General features: G+C 49.2%; 7 protein-coding genes across 7 annotated transcripts; 5 read left to right on the forward strand and 2 right to left on the reverse strand.

Moving 5' to 3' along the window:
* Nucleotides 1-1264: 1264 nt before the first annotated feature.
* Nucleotides 1265-2175, reverse strand: K441DRAFT_160835 (uncharacterized protein). The gene is made up of 2 exons (XM_067640255.1): nucleotides 1640-2175; nucleotides 1265-1590 (listed from the first exon to the last, which is right to left on the reverse strand). The coding sequence occupies exons 1-2, from the start codon at nucleotides 1865-1867 to the stop codon at nucleotides 1351-1353; spliced, it is 468 nt and encodes a 155-aa protein (XP_067509298.1). The 5' UTR covers nucleotides 1868-2175; the 3' UTR covers nucleotides 1265-1350.
* A 1597-nt stretch (nucleotides 2176-3772) lies between these two features.
* Nucleotides 3773-4171, forward strand: K441DRAFT_508828 (uncharacterized protein; the record flags this gene model as incomplete). Its single annotated transcript, XM_067642076.1, has 1 exon — nucleotides 3773-4171. A coding segment is annotated over one exon (399 nt), but the record flags the coding sequence as incomplete, so codon positions are not given.
* A 1245-nt stretch (nucleotides 4172-5416) lies between these two features.
* On the reverse strand, nucleotides 5417-6753 carry K441DRAFT_536903 (guanine nucleotide binding protein, alpha subunit; the record flags this gene model as incomplete). The annotated part of the gene is made up of 6 exons (XM_067642441.1): nucleotides 5417-5516; nucleotides 5587-5825; nucleotides 5878-6007; nucleotides 6058-6186; nucleotides 6237-6582; nucleotides 6642-6753. The coding sequence occupies 6 exons, from the start codon at nucleotides 6751-6753 to the stop codon at nucleotides 5417-5419; spliced, it is 1056 nt and encodes a 351-aa protein (XP_067509300.1).
* Nucleotides 6754-8105: 1352 nt separating this feature from the next.
* Nucleotides 8106-8845, forward strand: K441DRAFT_652035 (uncharacterized protein). The gene has a single exon (XM_067647295.1). It carries the CDS (start codon nucleotides 8168-8170, stop codon nucleotides 8399-8401), a length of 234 nt encoding a protein of 77 aa, XP_067509301.1. The 5' UTR covers nucleotides 8106-8167; the 3' UTR covers nucleotides 8402-8845.
* Nucleotides 8846-9570: 725 nt separating this feature from the next.
* On the forward strand, nucleotides 9571-11377 carry K441DRAFT_725216 (Hog1-like MAP kinase protein; the record flags this gene model as incomplete). Its single annotated transcript, XM_067654119.1, has 9 exons — nucleotides 9571-9626; nucleotides 9697-9744; nucleotides 9797-9926; nucleotides 9976-10019; nucleotides 10071-10170; nucleotides 10222-10578; nucleotides 10632-10710; nucleotides 10760-10943; nucleotides 11029-11377. The coding sequence occupies 9 exons, from the start codon at nucleotides 9571-9573 to the stop codon at nucleotides 11096-11098; spliced, it is 1068 nt and encodes a 355-aa protein (XP_067509302.1). The 3' UTR covers nucleotides 11099-11377.
* Nucleotides 11378-11655: 278 nt separating this feature from the next.
* K441DRAFT_601772 (cytoplasm protein) lies at nucleotides 11656-14798 on the forward strand (the record flags this gene model as incomplete). Its single annotated transcript, XM_067645242.1, has 13 exons — nucleotides 11656-11705; nucleotides 11758-11865; nucleotides 11953-12195; nucleotides 12342-12433; nucleotides 12516-12595; nucleotides 12642-12813; nucleotides 12863-13041; nucleotides 13119-13239; nucleotides 13287-13445; nucleotides 13511-13597; nucleotides 13648-13732; nucleotides 13788-14032; nucleotides 14122-14798. The coding sequence occupies 13 exons, from the start codon at nucleotides 11656-11658 to the stop codon at nucleotides 14403-14405; spliced, it is 1905 nt and encodes a 634-aa protein (XP_067509303.1). The 3' UTR covers nucleotides 14406-14798.
* A 1227-nt stretch (nucleotides 14799-16025) lies between these two features.
* On the forward strand, nucleotides 16026-17835 carry K441DRAFT_692595 (uncharacterized protein). Its single transcript, XM_067652582.1, has 2 exons — nucleotides 16026-16241; nucleotides 16311-17835. The coding sequence occupies exons 1-2, from the start codon at nucleotides 16125-16127 to the stop codon at nucleotides 17559-17561; spliced, it is 1368 nt and encodes a 455-aa protein (XP_067509304.1). The 5' UTR covers nucleotides 16026-16124; the 3' UTR covers nucleotides 17562-17835.
* The last annotated feature ends 634 nt before the right edge of the window (nucleotides 17836-18469 follow it).

The following is an 18469-nucleotide window of genomic DNA, read 5'->3' on the forward strand; positions in this document are numbered from 1 at the left end:
TCGAATATGGATTTGGAAAGTAGAGCCTTAGTTAGATTTCCTGGTCCCCAACTATGAGAGGTAGCATCTACGTCGGAATTGCTGGTGGATGATAAACTGTCCTTGTACGGTTAGCGTGGTCAAGTTCGGGGGTTATTCTTTCTTTCTCTTCCGATGGCAGGATCAGAGAATCCTGGTATTGTGCTGCATATTTTGGGTGTCGGGCAGCCAATCCCTCTACTACATCCGGCTCCTCTGCTTTCAGCGCATTTGCGGAACTCCCGGCTGAGAGTCGCTGACCGAACATAAAATAGCCGAACAAGGCAGGTCATACGATCCTCCCACTCACTACGTAACCTACTAGAAATGCATTTTCGGGGTGTTTATCGTATTGTCCATGATTTCCGAAGTCGTCTAGATGTACAAGTGGCCGCTGTATCCTTATCTTATCTTATATGGGAGGTGCTTCTCTAGTTGCACCCAGGTTGTTAAGAATGTGCTTATTAATTAGAGGACTTAAGAATCAGGTTGCTCCTGCTTATGAACGGGGAATGTATGCGGGTTATAGAAAGATTCCCCGGAATATTCGCGAGAATTCCTGCAAATATCAGAGTTGCGCCAGCGACAGATAATGCGAATAACCTGCGGTCAAGCCACATTACAAAGGGAGTGTATTCGTTATACGACACAGCAACTGAGGTTCATGAAAAGAATACACTCTGAAAATGTAGTCGTATGAAAGTTTGTGAGAAGGAGCAGTTGATGAGGGTGATTACACTTAATTAGAACGTCAAAATGTTGCGACCCTTCGCGCACGAGCCAACATTTCGTAACTCCGCCTTCAGTATTTAGGTTACACTTATGATCCTGCTTAGTTAGCTTTAATTTATTCCGTGGTTTATTGCATCTGCAATGAATGTTGTAAAAAAAATCTGCCGCCGAATTTGGAAGGTCTGACACCGTTTTGGGCTGCGCCCTATCACAAGTGAAAGTCACTGATACGCTTCACTTAGTTTTATTAGTAGTTAGTTGACTATATATTGCAAGCTTATAGTTGGCAAAGTCTCCGCAGACGGCGATAACAACCTTATCCCTTCGACCGCTGGCGTCCAACGCCAAGGCCGCACGGACAGCTATCCCTTGCACAGATAAACACGCCCTATAAAATGCGGCCCGTGCGCACCAATCAATAGGGTGCATATATAGGCGGTAAGTCGATCTGCCGCATCACCAAACCAAAACTCTTAAAAGTTTTTGATGTTCTGCGCACGGGCCACAGAATATAGCACCCTATCCGTGCAAGGGATACCGTGATGACAGCTAGAAGTACATATAATTGGCTAGATCCTTATCGATAACGTTGGACGCAAGTCAGCGGTCGAGGGATAGCTCAGGCTTGACCGCCCATTTATGATTACAGTCGAAGTACAATTTCTCCGTCTTCCTATTGAAGTCGCGTTCTTGAACAGGGATGTATGCATTGATAAAGTCAGTACCAAGGAGGTTAATATCAGAAAAGTGTGTGCGATCCGGTGCCACATAAATCGTGTGACGGTATCCAGCAACATAAGCCGATCCACTGTAACTGGTGATACCGAAAGCTTTGGCTGCCTAGGGTAGTTAGTGGCTAGGTATTCTTTCCATAGGTGGGAACATTTACTTGGACTGAGAGATACGTTAATGGGGAACCGGAGTCCACAATGAAGAAAACCCAACGAGCCGTATCTTTGAAGCGGACAATACACGGAAATATCTTTCGCTGTTTCATGCCGTAGATGATACAATGACCGATTTCAACTTCGTCGTTGGCCTCATCTTTTGTCGCCTCTTTGAGGTATGGTATACCTATAAGTTCCGAAACTTCAGTTCGTAGACTATTATCGTCCATATCCGTGATCAAGATATCGAAGTCTTTCGGGTCTACGCCGCCAATATCATGAATATCAATGAATTCACCACGCTCCTTTGCCTCCTTTGCCTTCTTCTAGGCGAAGTGGTCTAGTGGATTAGGCTGTGAAGTGAAGCGCCGAGCGATAGTCGCATAACTCGGATGTCCAGAGAACGGGGCGTGCTCGTTATGGACATAGCGCTTGTGAGGATTTCGAAGAGGGCTACAAAGAGCCTTAAGCACTCGCTGGTTTGGGAGTCTGAGCATGGCGATGTAGAGAGTGTCAAAGGAAGGCGCCAATCAGCACCGATTTGAGAAATCCAAGAGGAGGGTTCTTGGCGACTCGATGTTTCCACCTTCTTTGGGTCACTAGTCGCACTGGTGCAACAAGTTGAGGTAGCAGGCCAAGCATGCTGTCCTCGAAAGCCAGAGTGAAGTCGAAACCTCCACGGCATGATCCGATTCCGGGCCTGAACGAGCCGTCTGTTTGACAAACCGACTCATGTTGGTGATGATGGCAGTGGATTGTTGATGCAACAAGGCAAAACCCGACGAGTTACAACTAGAATAAAAGTTTCTGCAGTCCTTGGCAAGACTACTTATACAACCGTCTGATTCACCAAGAAGGGCGATATTTGAAAATCATAGGAGGCGGCCGCGCAAGAGACGCGACGATAGTAGCATTGGGAGGGCCGAATACCAAGCCAATAAGACTTGGCCTGGATTCGTCGTATAGAGCACAGCGAATGAGCGGTCGGCATGCACGTATGCTGGGTGAGAGATCACGTTGGAGCCCTGATCGTCGTCTTGGTAGAGAGATGAGCTGAGATGAGCTAAGATATCGGATTCCGAGGAGTCCTGTCCGTGTTATTACCTTCTGAAAGGGTTCAAGTGCCCTCTTGGCAAATTAGGGGGAAGCCCCGCAATTCACATGCTGAATGACTAGGTAACGAGGATATGTTTAAGTAGCGCCTGGGCAGCATATTCTTGTCAGGGGGAACGCAAGCCTTTGAGTCCGTAGGGCTTTCATACCTTTCGAGGTAAAGGCACTGATTTACAGGGGCTCGAGGCCCGAGGCACCCCCGCCCCCACCAAAAGTTTCTAACAACAAAAATCCATACTAATTTTCCCGATCCGGAATCAGGGCTACACCGCATGAAGGAGCATGAGCCAGTAGAGCTCCCATTCTCTACTTGCTTTTTGAGCTTTATGCACAACATGTCACAGAAGATGGAGCTTTCCCCATGCCCAAGTACTCGCACCAAGATCGACACGTGGTTACACATGGCCCGGGTCTCACTGTGTTCTTTAATAAGCTAACTAAGATATAAATTTCATGGCCCGGGTCTCACTGTGTTCTTTAATAAGCTAACTAAGATATAAATTTCATGGCCCGGGTCTCACTGTGTTCTTTAATAAGCTAACTAAGATATAAATTTCATGGCCCGGGTCTCACTGTGTTCTTTAATAAGCTAACTAAGATATAAATTTCGTCTGCCTGTCATTCTCTCTCCTCCGTGCAACAAAATACTCCACATCTGACGCTTCTACCTCCTTCTACCCCCTTCGCCGCTTTTGGTCGTGTTTGCGCTGTCCCCGATACTTTTTTGCTCGGAACTAGAAAAACCTTCGTCCATCTAAGAGCCATATCTAGGCATCCATAATCCTTTCAGCCTCGAACAAAAGACTCCATTGTCCCGCACACCTCCCTAGCAAACTCCTCTAGGTTTTGCATTTTCCAACCGAGCTCAAACCCCAAATCCAACCATCAAGCCTCACAGCAGGCCTCAATCCACCATGAGCATCACCCCCCCGGGCCCCCACCGCAACTCCTTCCTCTCCAACCGACCCGAACCGCCAGTCCGCTCTTCCCCGCCGCGATCCCCACCGGCAGCAGAAGCGCCCAGCGAAAAGGTCAAATTCGTCCCACCGCCACCCAACTCGTTCGCCTTCACCAGCATCCCCGTGCTGGACTTGCAGCGCGCGCAAGCCTTCTACAGCGCCGTCTTCAGCTGGACCTTCCAGCCGCAGACCTCGCCCAATCAGCTCATCTTCTTCACGCCCAGCTCCATCATGGGTGCGCTATCACTCGTCTCTGCGCCGAACGGCCCAACCACCGAGCCGGCGCCACGCGCGGGCGGCGTGGTCAACTACACCCTCGTGCAGGATGTTGAGGCCACCTTGCAGAAGGTCGCCATGGCCGGCGGTAAGGTGGTGAAGGGGAAGTGGGTCGAGGGAGCACATACCGAACTGGGCCAGTTCTGTGACACCGAGGGGAATCTGGGAGGAGTCTTGAGGTGGCTGATCTGATCTTCGCCGGCGGTGCCGGGCGCCGGGATAGGCTGGGGGATATGCTCAATGGCGTGTGGTTTGGGAAACTAAAGAGACAGAACCGTGCTGCGTCGTCTAGTCAAATAGGCGTCCATGCAGTGATTTTGTCCTTTCAAAGGCGGGGCAAGGCATAAACGGCAAAGGGTGTTTTTAGAAATAAGTTTAGACTAATATTATATATAACTGATGGCTAGTCTTCGTGCATGCTCTAATGGGTGATCAAAATCTGCCTCTCATTTCATCTCTATTCCTCTACACCGCTGACACTTGCAGCAAGTAACAAGAGTAACCAGTAAGAAACCAGTATCAATATCGTCCAACATATATCCAAAACCCAATAAAGAGACCCGATTCAAACCAGTCGTCCATCCGCTATTCCTCGCCCCTGAAATTATGCAGTGTAATCCATGTTATCCATCCCTCAAAGGAGTCTACAAGCACTAGGCAGAGACCAAGCTCTCGCCCATGACCGACTCGGTCCATTATAGCGGAAGAAACGCAAAACTGAGCAAGCGAAATTGGGGAAAACGCCGCAACGCATCTCGTCTTTCTCCGTATCATGAACTGGAGAGATGAGGCTCGACGGGAAAGAGAGTGACAGCAGGAAGAAATAAAAAGCATGGTACTGTAGGTACAGAAAGCCAGTCGCTCCGCCTGCAGAACACGAAAGCCTTTTCTCCCGCCCAGCCCCGAGGTCCGCCCACGAATAGAAGCAAAGGAGAGACTTGTACCATACAATCCACCTCGCAACACAAGTAAAGAATAAGGGAAGGTAAAGCTTAGATCCTCACAGTAGATTTACGGCTAACACACCAAGAGTGTGGCACTTGGCCTGCAAAGGACTTTTCTTCGAAAGAACTCGATTCGAGACAAAACAAGCTTCCGGGATAAAACAAAACTATTCCAGCCCCGTAGGGTGGTGTCGAATCGATACCAACAGGTTGATTCTCTGGTGAACCCCACAAACTCCTTAACTCCAATGCTGCGCTCGATAACGGAAAATAATAGACTGTCCTTAACCGGCCTATGAATGAAGTAGGCGTGCTCAGATAACACAAGGGGAGTGGTTCGTGATGATGCTGGCTGAATGCCGTGGGAAATGATTTCCTCCCGACGGTGGGCGGTAAAGATATGTGGGTGCCGTGTATGCACAGAAAACGAGAGGTGTGTATTCTTCGGGTAGTGCGGGGATGCGAATAAGAGTTTCGGGTGCCGCCATCACAGAATGCCTGAATCTTTCAGGGCATTCTGAAGAATTGTTTCTTTGACTGCAGCAAAGACCAGTCGGATATTTGACGTATCAGTTGCTTGTGTTAGGCTTCCGATTTGATTAGCATGTGGATTCGACACGGCATTTGTATGCGACGAGCCATGGATATATGACTTACTGGGGGTATAGGTTTAGATGCGCTCGATTCACTTGATTGAATCTCCACAGCAGGTACTTCGCCGCGCGATTTACGTCGTTTCCACCAGAATAGTCCGGGAAATATTTGCCTAGAGGCGACCTTGCGAGTTTCGCTTTGAAAAGATCGACTTTGTTGAGGAAGAGAATGATGCTTGTCCGCATGAACCACCGTGAGTTCACAACGGAATCAAATAGTACTAGACTCTCCATCATTCGATTCTGTAGCTTGTGTTAGAGTCGGGTTCCAATGGTAATGCTTTGGTAGTCGTACCTGGCTACTCTCTTCTAATAGCACCTGATCGTATTCGCTAAGCGCCACGCAAAATATGATAGACGTGACATTTTCGAAACAGTGTATCCATTTCTTCCTCTCACTTCGCTGGCCTCCAACATCAAACATGCTGTGGTTGTAGGTTAGCACAGGACCATAGATATAATCCGACCCACATACTGTATGCTTAGCTGGCCCATCGTAAATCGCGTCTCGTAAATGCCCGTTGTCTTTGTGCGCGCTCTCAGAACGTCGGACTCTTGGGGTATGTAATCGGGGGCTGCTATGCGGTTGACTTCGTCAAAAAAGCTTTCATCAGTCAGTATGTGAAACTGCGACATTGAGTAGAGTCGCCATACTAGGGTGCGGAATCCATCAGATAGAACTCGCTTGAATGCTCGAGGACCTTTTGCACACAAGGGTCTCGCCATAAAGAGCTGACGGCTTGCCCAACTTTCGTCTCTAATGGTTTCTCTGGATCGGGGTCCACCACGTATTCCATGAGATACTCGCAGTAATCTTCGTTGCCGGCGTCTTCTGGTTCGATATCAAGATGTCGCATTGCTCCTATTAGAGATTTTGCGCAGTCGATAACATTCTTGTATATCGTTAGTCGGTACATGGCCAGCTCCTCCATCGTGTAGCCATTCTGGTGTATAATCTTCATCTGCTTAACGATTGTGGACTTTCCGCTCTCCCCGGAGCCTGGAAAAGATTGTGTTAGTACTTGCCAATCGATACACGACAGCTGTGGGTAGGCTTACCTAGTAGTAGTATCTTGCATTCTCGCCGTAACCGACGGGAATCCTCCTCCAGCTTTCGGTCAATTTGCTGACTGCGCTTCTTCTGCTCGGCGTCTTCGTTGTTTGTGCTCATGCACATCCCCATTTTTGCTTATCGTCTCTGCGGCAGTCCGCCGGAAGGATGGAAGGTGAAGTTGTAGAACAAAGATGTGCGGCGCTAACTAATCGCGTCGCAAAGGAGAATTTCCAAGGTGCTCGCTAGGTGCGAGACAAGGTCTCAAAACTCCCAGCCGCTGAACAATGCGGTTGTTGACTTGGGACGACAACGGAAGCGGGCCGTGGGCCGTTGGTGGAAGCCGATGTCGCGAGAGTCAGGTATAACGGGATGGTCGAGGACGCTGCTGCGAAGCGTCAGCGACAGTGGTGGACGCCAGCGCTGTAAGCCCTTCGAATGGAGGATGTCCTCCGCCACCTATGGAGGGCCCGTTCAGGATCCAGTGTCGTTGACGGGAGGTCCGCCTTGGGCTGAGGTTGAGCGGCCGGTGATGTGCAGCAGTGTTCCCTGTCGTTTCGCGTCAAGGGAGTCTGTGCACGCTGCCTTGCAACAGCTCAATAATATCCTTGGTGTTGATCGTAGAGACAGGAGCGCGACGGAGAGAGGAGGGCTCGTCGGCGGGCAGTCGGCGGATAGTGCGGTGGACGGTGATGCGATGGGGTTGAAGGGAGCTGTTGGCGGGCGGGCTGGGGAAAAGCACAAGGTGAGGCGTCCTCCAGCACTGAAAAGCCACCTGAGGTGTTTGACGGGAGCGACGGCGACGGGCAACGAGGCTGAGAGCTGCTTCCTGAGATTCCTACGCGCGGCAGCAGACCAAACCGTCTATGTGCGCCTTCCCTCGACATCCACGTAGGCAGGGAGTGGGGTGGGTGTTTGGGGATGGGATGGTGGTGTTCTAAGGGCTCTACGTCCTCCGCTTTCTCCTCTGTTCCGTCCGGGACTCTCGATGACGGTGGTTGGCGATCCCAAAATAACCAAGACTAAGCGATCGTCGCGCATTGCTGGAGCTGAGATCAGGGCCTGTTCACGGAGCTCAAGGGAGCGTCTCCCATGTAATTGCCCTGCGAGAGCCTGAGGGAGACTGCTTCACTTTTGCATAACACCAGGAAATCACCGGAGCCTCCTGGTATACCAAGGGGTGGTGATAATATTACGAAGGTACGTTAAGTGGATGCGACGCGCTCAACCCACGCCAGCCAAGCAACGATGAATGCAAGCTATAGGGCTTCAGTTCTGGACCTAAGAGCCTCGAGACCGCCTTTCACCGGCACAGGAGACAGTTTTTCTCAGAGCACGCGGGATGGATTTGGGCAGGCAACGGGCCACCAAAAAGGTTGTCAATTGGGAAGGTGAGAGGGTCAGCTCTTTCAAAGTTCAACCTTCTAAGCTTGAGTAGGTATTTCTGAGCGAAGGGCTCCGTTGTAAGGCTAAATGTTGGTGTGTGCTGGAGCTCTGAGAACCACATGTTCCATCTCGATGACCGTCCCCAAGAATGCTGAAAGGCCTCCAAGCTCGCAGCCATGTGCTGTGTGCCTTTTTCGGGCCCGTGCAGACCGCTTCTTCCCCTCGTGCAGACGTGGTGGTATTGGTGGTGTGCGAGCAAGCCGCCGGCAACAGTAAGGGCTACAGGGAGAGTACACACAGTGCTTGTATAAACAACGCGAACCTGATCGACGCTCTCCAGGTAGACTTCTTTCTGACAAGTGTCGAGCTGCTGGAGCTGTGAGAACGGGCGGCTTGACGGGATGGTCCAGGCTAACAGATGGCCCGAGTTTGGCTTTCAGGGCTCGTCGGACGCCATCACCGCCGCCGCGGGCTGCCTGATGTCTGAGCGCAGCAAGCCCCAAAGCCCATAAATTGTTGTTTATTTCTTTTCAGAGCAAAGTGCTTGTGACCTTGCGCTGCGTCCCCCACACACTCGAGCATGTCCGCTCGTTCGTCGCTTATCGGCAGCTGCGGCTTGGGACTGCGCGCGGAAAAATAAGGAGAGAGAGGGAGCAGCCCTGGCGGTCGACAGCCGGCGTCGCCATTGGCACTGGAAAATCCTCGCCGGAACACTGTCCGCGCTATTAGAAATATCTGGAATATGTGAAATACCACCAGCGAGTCCACTGGGCCCGGGAGAACTCCGACGCTGGGTGCTCCCTGTGCCTCACGCTGCCCCGTCTGCCCTGCTTGCGTGGGCTTGGGTGATCTGGTCGAGCGTGTTCAAGGCACGCACGGGCAATATGGACAATTCCTGAAAGGCATTAGATCAAGCCACAGTTTAATGGCACTTTCTCGCCGATGACGTCGTCGCAGCGCATCGTATTTTGCAGGTTTTGGTCGGGCCTGTTGTTTCTTCTCCTTGCCCCTCCATAGACCCCGAGAGGAATGATCTTCATCGAACTTTTCTCTTCCGTCTGCTGTCCTTCTATCGCCTCTCCCAAACAATTACTTTCTCCCTTCGCGGGCAGCGATCTTCGCAGCCTTCTCCGTTCTCGCCACCAAACCATCCCCTCCATCCTTGCACAGGCTTGTTGCGCGCCTCGGTCCTTTCCGAACTGACATTGTTGTCGCTTTGACAGAGCCGCCACACCATAGCAAAGTCCTTAGTGCTCTCTAGCCCTCCCTCGTCCTCCGCGATTGAACCCTTGGGGACGTGTTTCGGAGTGCCTCTAGCTCATCTACCCTACTCTGCTCCACGAACGCCTGCTCAACCGCATCCGAGCGAAACACCAAGAGTGCTAGCTCGTAGAGCGGAGATACACGCCCGCGTAGTCGAAAACCTGCTGAAAGCGGCGACCTCGACTCTGACAGGCCCAATTCTCAACAACAGCGCACTACAACACCTCCCAAGCATCAGCCTCACCCCCGCTCACGCCTGTCGCATCTCTTTTTCACCTACAATTCACCATGGCTGAATTCGTGCGTGCCCAGATTTTTGGCACGACGTTCGAGATAACGAGCAGGTATAATCGCCTCCCTCCGCCTCCTTCCTCCCCAGCATATTGATTGATATAGCGCTGACCGGCCCTATAGGTACACTGATCTGCAACCAGTTGGCATGGGCGCCTTTGGCCTCGTTTGGTAATCTCTTCCCATCACAATGAATTCAGCCAGGGGACTGATACGGCGCCAGCTCGGCGAAGGACCAGCTCACAAACCAGGCCGTTGCGATCAAGAAGATTATGAAGCCCTTTAGCACGCCAGTCCTCTCTAAGAGAACTTACCGTGAATTGAAGCTTCTCAAGCATCTCCGACATGAAAATGTCAGTATACAAATGCGCCGGCCGTAGAAATGGTCTGACAAACAAATAGGTCATCAGTCTGAGCGACATTTTCATTTCTCCCCTCGAGGACATGTAAATATACCTATATCTTCTCGATGAAACAGGTGCTCATATTATTCATAGTTACTTCGTCACAGAACTCCTCGGCACCGATCTTCATCGCCTCCTTACCTCAAGGCCGCTGGAGAAACAATTCATTCAATACTTCCTCTATCAAATATTGGTGGGCACAAAATTTCCCGGGTCTGGTTTACCAGCTGCTGACAGTGTATAGCGTGGACTAAAATATGTCCATTCCGCTGGTGTTGTACATCGTGACCTGAAACCCAGTAACATCCTTGTGAACGAGAACTGTGACCTCAAAATTTGTGATTTCGGGCTAGCGCGTATCCAAGACCCTCAAATGACTGGCTATGTCTCCACAAGATACTATCGAGCACCAGAAATCATGCTTACCTGGCAAAAATACGACGTTGAAGTGGATATTTGGAGTGCGGGGTGCATCTTCGCCGAGATGCTTGAGGGAAAACCGCTCTTTCCCGGAAAAGACCACGTCAACCAGTTCTCAATAATTACGGAGCTTCTTGGCACACCTCCAGATGATGTTATCCAAACAATCTGCAGCGAAAATGTGAGATTTCAGGAGTTCACAATCTAACATCATTATTAACAATTTATCTTTAGACGTTGCGGTTCGTTCAGTCGCTACCGAGGCGCGAACGCCAGCCATTAAGCAACAAGTTTAATAATGCTGATCCACTTGGTATGGCTTGTCTTTTTGCTAGCCTCAGGTCAATACTAATTATCTTCAGCCATTGATCTCCTCGAAAGCATGCTTGTCTTTGACCCGAAAAAGAGAGTGCGAGCGGAGAGCGCGCTAGCCCATCCGTACCTCGCACCTTATCACGACCCCACAGATGAGCCGGTTGCGGAAGAGAAATTCGACTGGTCGTTCAATGATGCAGATCTCCCGGTTGATACCTGGAAAATTAAGATGTAAGCCCGCCCATCTGCTTTAAAGCCCACTGGAGGCACCACTCCAGTCGTCAAAGACCTAATGACTGACAGATCCCGGGAGCAGGTATTCTGAGATTCTAGATTATCACAACGTGGACGCGCAGGGCTCGGGCGATGCCGAGAACGGCAGCTGATTGTGCCCTCATATGGTCGAAATGACCCCAGCCTGAGGCCAGCTAACAATTCGGTTGGTCTAGCTGCTCGTGCCTTCTTACTTAATTTGCTACTATCCCCCCGTGGCGTAGGTTGGATGATTCTCTTTGTTTCTCTAAGAACCAGTGCGTAGAGAGAACTTCTGGGTTGAAATGTACAGGACAGGGCGTGATATGGCGAAGGTTTTGGGGCAGGTAACAATTACGAATCGGCGGTACCTTTTCCGACCTATGAATACTGCATCATTGCTGGTTCTCTTTATTTCATTACATGTTATAGATCCGAAATTATGACGCGGGCATAACTAGTTATGTAAGAGAGAGACAGAATCTTGTGCTGCACTTTACTAGGAAAAGTTAGCTAGATGAACAAGTAGTTTTGGGAGGCAGTATATGTGTGATCTTCTCATGGGTTACCGAAGCGGCTAGTCGCGCTATAGGGCTGAACTTATTGAATGGCACAACCTCGACTCGTTTCCTCGAAACAACCATGCCTACGCATCTCCGCCCTTTGACCAAATAACTCCCGCACTACCAATATGATTTCCTTCAGCCCCATTGTGTGCATTGTCGGCTTCCACCATGCAAAGTTCGCGCTTCACACCTCCTATTTTCTGCGAATCTAGCTAACCGCCTTCCAGAGGCCCAGAGGTAGAGACATGGCTCGGCGTCGAGGAGGGCTCAGACCCGGCGATCGAGAACGAATGGCCGTTGCTACCATTCATGGCACTGTCTGACGGCGCGCACACGTTAGAAAACCCTCTTCTTTACGCCCTTAGCCTCATGTACCCCAACGCGAGGAAGGAGGAAAATGTACTAACGCAAGCGGGGGCCAGTTCCACGGAAGATTTCTCGTATTTCACGCTCAGACACGAAGTCACGCCGGACCGGCCCGCAACGAGCCTGTTCGGGATCAGCTGCACGCGGCAGATGGATGCGAACGAGCTCATTAACCGCCCTGCGGATGTGACGAGGTCGACGGTACAGAAGGCGGTCGTAGTTATCAGTGACAGTCCGCACCATTTTGGACAGTTGAGGGAGAAATTGTTGGTTGTGACAACGGCGTGGTTTGCTCAGAGGTATGTGTTTGGATAAGTGGTTGAGATTGTGGAGAAACCCGCTGGGTAGACATATTGAAGACTGATGGGGCCGAACTGGTGCAAATTGGATACTTGTTAAGGTATTAGGGTATATATGAGGATGTTAGCTAATAACCAGTGCTTAGGGACTTCACAGATCTGGATATTTTGCAGAAGTTCCAAGAGAGTTTGGCAAAGAGTTTTAGGGATCAGGATGATGACCGGGATCAATATTTTGGTATGTGGGCCTTGAGAATTTTTAGGAATGAATGACAAGTTTTGGCACAGAGCTCAAGCAATCCTAACATATTTGCATTTAGGTCTCTCCCTTCGGGAACTCATCCACGAATTCAAATACCAAACCCTAGTACTCTTCAAATGTTGCCTATTGCAGCCCAAGGTATTTAGCAGTCTACACTTACAATTATATCCGCTGACCTAGCCAGATGTTGTTCTTCGGGTCACATTGCGAGCGTCTCTGCATGATGCAATTCTCACTAATCTCATTAATACCTGGACTGATTCGTCACCTGCAGGATTGCGCTGACCCTAAATTCAATTCTTATGAGGAGTCACTCGTTATGCCTACGTCCCTTAGGACGAGCGAACGTGCTTCACGTACGGAGATAATACTCTCTCAAGTAGACTCCTACTGACAGTTTCGTAGTGCTTGCATATATGGGACTGCCATTACAGATCTTTGGGAAGGGAAGCTTGTTTGGTCCATATACCCCATTGCAACAGCTTGATATGCTCGCAGATCATGGAACTAAATCTTATATTGTTGGATCGACCAATTCTTTGCTTTTACAGCAGAAAGACCGATACAGCGATATATTAATCAACGTAAGTTCTTCCATGTTGCAAAAACCTGTCTGATAATTCTTTGGGATTTCAAAATTTGCTTACTCCAAGTTTGCTAGCTTGACGAACACACTATTAATATCTCTTCAACCTCTCTTCGCACTGCACTAATACTTTCAACGCCCGACCGCCGTTGGATAGACTTCCTTACGCAAGCCGTAAATGACACATGGGACGAATGTAAGTCTGCCATCAATATTCATTAGATTTAGCTAAATCGTATTCAGCAAACCCGAGTCGACCCAAAACGATGGGCTATGCAGGAAGCGAAGAATTCATTCGACTTCAATTCGAGGAGTACCTACTTGCACTATTGTCTGCTGCGAAATACAGAATGTATCTTCATAGCTACAAAGACGATGAAAACGCGATATTAATTGATTTTGGTCCGTATCTCATCCTTTTATCTACTGTAGTAATACATGGCAATACTAACTTAGAATGTATAAAGAGGGTGATCCGTCAAATGAGTTTGGCTCTGAGTGGATTGATGCTTGGATGAAAACAGAAAACTTCAGAATATTCTCAAAATTTACCGGTAAGTCCGAATCTATGACTCCCTGGTATAAATGTTGCTAACTGGAGTAGATTCGCATATATTCGACATCGTTGATCCGAAGCATCCATGTTCTGGCGGGCTCACCATCGAAGATGTACAGCGACGACTTGCACAGTACTTATCCTCACCACTTCACGTCCTAGTTTGCGTCTACTGATCATATCTGCAGGCAAGTTTCCGAATTACATCTTGACGAACGAATTCAAAATAGCCGGGAAGTTATTGGAAAGCAACTTGCCGTTGGGCAGAAAAAGGTCTCATCTGCATTCAACAACTTGTGGGCTGACATTGAAGTCATGCGAGAAGCCCAGCGGAAAAGGAACGAAGAACACAAAGCTGCAGCTGCAGCGGCAGCGGCAGCAAATGGTGCAAGTCCATCCCCCGCAGACGATAAGTCGGGACATTTGGCAAGATGTGCGTCAAATTCTAAATCCTTCTATTGGGCTTGACCTAATGGGGTTTCTTTAATTGAATAGCCGCGCTAATTTACAACCTATCTTTAGTCCCGAAAGCTCCGGATCTGTCACATGCGCAAGCATCCGTTCAAGCTGCGTCTTCCCGTGCCGGCGCGTATCTTTCCTCATGGGGCACCTGGGCCTCCGAAAAAAGCAAGGTTGGCTGGGGAAGACCTAACCCAGCCACGCCTCAGAACTCACCGCCTCCCAAATCTCCCAGAGATATAAAGCAATCGGCCCCATTTTCACTATCATCAAATGAGAAGCCCACGTCGACGCCTTCAGCAGCCGAGGTGCGGGAACCTGCAGCAAGTCCCAGCCACGAAGATTGATGGCCTTCTAAAACTTTTCCAGCCGTGACTAGTTCTTTGGTTGCTTCTGACTGCTAGGTTTTACTGACGACGGTAACGATCCCTATGAAATCTTGATAGTATTTCCTTGCCTTCTGTTCATATTTGGATGAGAACCTCTGATAATATTGCATAGCGCGGGGGCGGCGTGGCGTTAGCATGTACTTGCAGGACATAGATGCTTATCTACACATCCACTACTGGAGGACCACTGCTATTCTGCTTTATGAAAAGTCTTCAGGGCTCAGCTTAGGTTTCCATGGTTTCAGAGAATGCATTTATGCTACTGACCGCTCAACATAACGCTAGTCTGTCTCTGATTCAGGATAGAATCTGTCCTCACGCGATAAAATATAATTGAGACATTAGTTGCGCAATATTCTGATACCTAAAGAATAGTGGGGGGCTATGCCACCATCCGTAACGATCCCGAAGAAGTTCCAACCTATCGAACGAACTCGTGTGTGGATTAATCCAGGTGGAGGATGAGTCTATATACACGATCCGAGATACCCCTGATCTAGTCTCAGTCTGGTGGATGACGATCATAATCGGCACTTGGTCGACATAACCCTATGCTGACCAGAGTGGTATCGTCTAGAGACAGGAAATTCGACCTTATTCGACCCGACTCTCATGCTCGTTGCATAGAAATGGGATCCCCGACGCTCGTCCATCTTGATTCCCTCTCGCCGCAGGTCCCGCACCTATTATGTACCCTTTGCATGGCCTCAATCTTCTCTCATACACGCTATTGCTCCACTCTAACAATATAGTTTCAATTGTAGCCCATGAGCTGGAACAGAAATTCTGGGAGGATTCGAGCTTCCTTCTGCCCCTGTTCGGAATTACTAGGTGAATATATCAAGCAATTGAAAACTTTCATCTGGACCAAGTCACAGTTGATCTCACTACTTGGTTCCTTAAACTTAGACTTTCTTAGGCTCTATTAGCCCCGCCCTAGCTTCCTAGATGCTAACTTTTATAACAGGGTTCTTTGGCTGAGCCTTGCAATGTTTACGGCGAAAACCCCAATAACCATGAGATGTATATCAGGGCATATGATGACCTTACCTCTAGGGTTATTCGAGGAATTTTTCAGAGCAAGGTAAATACTTCAAGACGGCTTTTGCGGAAATAGTCCATCTGTTCGTTACTTTCGTAAAAATCACAGAGTTTTGCACACGCCTCTAGCTAGGCGGGAAAGTAAAACTTCCTTCAGTAGTGCCTACACCCGGAATACTACCATGCGTTGTGTACTCGAGGAAGCAGAGGTGCGATGATGTGAGACCCAAGATACAAGTTGAGCGAGAATGGAGCTAGTATGGTGTCAAGGCGATGAATTTCATCCGGTGCAAAACTCACGACTTCTCGTTATCTCAAACGACGTGAAATAGTTCAACTTGAGTACATTGAATGAACCATTAATCCCAAGAACAGATATAAAGACGCAGGAGACGGGGTTGAGAGTGGAATAACGGCCGATTTCGATTACAGTGCAGTTGGGGAACTCGTAAGCCATAAATTTTGTTATGGCATTCACGCCAATTTGCCAACAGCATCTCGGCGGGTGGAGCCAAAAGCTATCCTCAACTGGTATCCCCCAACACCAGGCCTTAGACACTAGATACTACCATTTCTGATTTCTTATCCCATCAACCAATTATCTGTCACAGCCTCCACTCACTCCAAAAAAACAATATGGACGCGAGCGCAACCCATGCTCCAGTTCCCAAATCTACTCTCATCTATGTCCGAGAATTTCATCAGCGTGGAGATAGCGTTGTCTTACCCGGCCGCATGGTCAATACCTTCAAGGTTAGCACCGTTCTGTCTTGCGGTCTTCAGTAGAAGTGAAGTCGAAAGTGAAGCTGATACCTACCACAGAAGCTCACAACACTACTATATAAAGTCTACAAGAGGGACCCAGCTATCTATGACCTCCATATCCACCTCGAGGATACCGCTTGCCATGGTGTCATCTCCGATGTAACCTGGGACGAAGGGATTCATCTCGAAGCTGCCGAAACAGAGAGGGTAGAACTTTTTGCTCACTTTATTCCTAAAGCCTCACGTGGCCTTTCAATTCCTGCGAAAAATGGCGGCAACGAGGCAGCAGCGCTCGCTGGAACACGGACAACTCCTCGTCAACCCGAAAATACTCGACGCTTAGGTCGTATAATGGCGAAGGATATTGAAGAAGTTTCTTCCAGTGCCACAAAGAGGGGGTTGAATGAATTAAAACAGAATGCATCAACACCAAGAAAGCGTCGCAAAACCAACGAAACCGACGAATTGCTCGCTGGCAATGATGGAGATCCGGGGCCTATTCCTGAGTCTACTTTAGGGCCTATATTGGTCAAGGTAAACTTCAGCTACGTTTCAGGTACCGTCAATGTTCTCAAGAGCTTCCGATCCCACACAAGTTCACTCTACCTGAAGAGCCCAGTTGCTCTCGTTAGGTCGATCGTCGCTAAGTCAGTAGTTCATTCTATAAACGCCTCCTCTCGTCTTCATTCCTACAGACACCTCCTGGAATACGATATTCGCGTCAGTACAAGTCAGGCGGGGGCTGCGGAATGGCCGCTGGACTCCGAGCCCCTCCTCCAAGACCATGTTTTCGAACCCCAGACCCATGACGATATCATTTTCGTCCGCACATATATATACCTGGCCAAAGGCGGGAAGCGTTATGCGCACTTTGGAGACGCCGTCGCGGACGCCCCCGCGGACGCTATTAGAGCTACCAAAGCTACCCGCATTGCGAAGCCAATCTCCACTCCCCCGAAAACGGGTTCTGCGGCTGCACCACCAGCGCTCACCTCTCGGGGTATCGTTATCGGACAGCTGCTAGAATCTCTTCACAAGGACGGACGGAAGAATGCGGTGGTTGCTTATCTGAGTATCATCGGTTCCCGAATCTTGTGCAGCGTAATCGATGAGGATCTGGAAGGCAATCCGCTTAAAGTGCTCGGACATGCAAGGGCTACGCCAGAAAACGTTGATTTGCTGGAGCCGTATGCGAGTCTGGGGAGAGAAGGGATGAGGGCGGAGATTAAGCAGAAACTTATGGAGACTAGAGGTGCTACCGGGAAGGGGGGAAGGGGAAGCAAGGCTGCAGTAGTGAGTGATAGGTGAGCTCGAATAAGAGTGGAAGCAAGCCAGCGGAAATGTGGAGAGGGGGGTGGGAAAGTGCTCTGGGTGGTCATGTTGGGGTTGATGAGTAGAAATTAATTATGAAGTGGTCAAAAGCCCTGATGCGTGTATTGTAGACCTATAATAGGTCGGGACATGATCCCTTTACTATGATAAATGATCTTTGTAGAAAAGCATTTCTGCATTGAAATCCTTGTAAAGAAAAGAGGTATAACAGTCATCATAGAAGAAATTTGCCATAAGTGCATACAATGATGCCAAGGAGTATTGAAATTAATTGAGTTTGTGAGCCTTCTCTATTACTCTCACAGAACGTGAATGACATCATTGCTATGCCGGGATCGGGATTGCGTTCGTTGACCGAGCTGAGGTTCCATTAACCTCGCTTTACCGATCCTTGTGCGGTATTTTCTGGGGTCTATTACACATATCCAGGTTCGGTTTGAAGGCGCGGCTCGCCGGTACAACATACCTACTTCGGATAGTCTTGCATAGAATAATGCGTATTGTGCGCAGGAAGACTGCTGAACCAGAGTCCTGGTCCACTTTTTGATAGACATTACAGAACCCCCAAGTTATTGATCCATAATTTGACGGTCATGGTAAGCGTCGGAAAGCTTTACCACTTAATGCACAATACAATCAATCCGCAAAAGAAACGTAGAATCCTTTATCTGCTTATTTCGATTCAGGCCTGCTCGGCCCGTACGTATCCAGCTATGCGACAGCCCCATTTTCAACCCTCTCGCACTGCTCGCTGTGCCCTCATAAAGCATTCAGAGCCGCGAAAGCGTTCACCATCCGTCGACGCCAAAAGTCTCGCGCCTGGGACAAAGATGAAGGAAAAGGACATCGTTGGCCACACATTAACAGCGTCAACAAACGTCTCC

This window comes from Cenococcum geophilum (assembly GCF_001692895.1).
Source record: "Cenococcum geophilum 1.58 unplaced genomic scaffold K441scaffold_3, whole genome shotgun sequence".
In the NCBI taxonomy this organism is placed as follows: Eukaryota; Fungi; Ascomycota; class Dothideomycetes; order Gloniales; family Gloniaceae; genus Cenococcum; species Cenococcum geophilum.

What these genes read in the sequence shown, in the direction of transcription:
- K441DRAFT_160835 (XM_067640255.1), bottom strand. Translation starts at nt 1,867, where the DNA reads ATGGACGATAATAGTCTACGAACTGAAGTTTCGGAACTTATAGGTATA. An exon ending in TAACGTATCTCTCAGTCCAA is followed by an intron (nt 1,591 to 1,639) that starts GTAAATGTTCCC and finishes TAACTACCCTAG; the next exon opens with GCAGCCAAAGCTTTCGGTAT.
- K441DRAFT_652035 (XM_067647295.1), top strand. Translation starts at nt 8,168, where the DNA reads ATGCTGAAAGGCCTCCAAGCTCGCAGCCATGTGCTGTGTGCCTTTTTC.
- K441DRAFT_692595 (XM_067652582.1), top strand. Translation starts at nt 16,125, where the DNA reads ATGGACGCGAGCGCAACCCATGCTCCAGTTCCCAAATCTACTCTCATC. An exon ending in GCATGGTCAATACCTTCAAG is followed by an intron (nt 16,242 to 16,310) that starts GTTAGCACCGTT and finishes TACCTACCACAG; the next exon opens with AAGCTCACAACACTACTATA.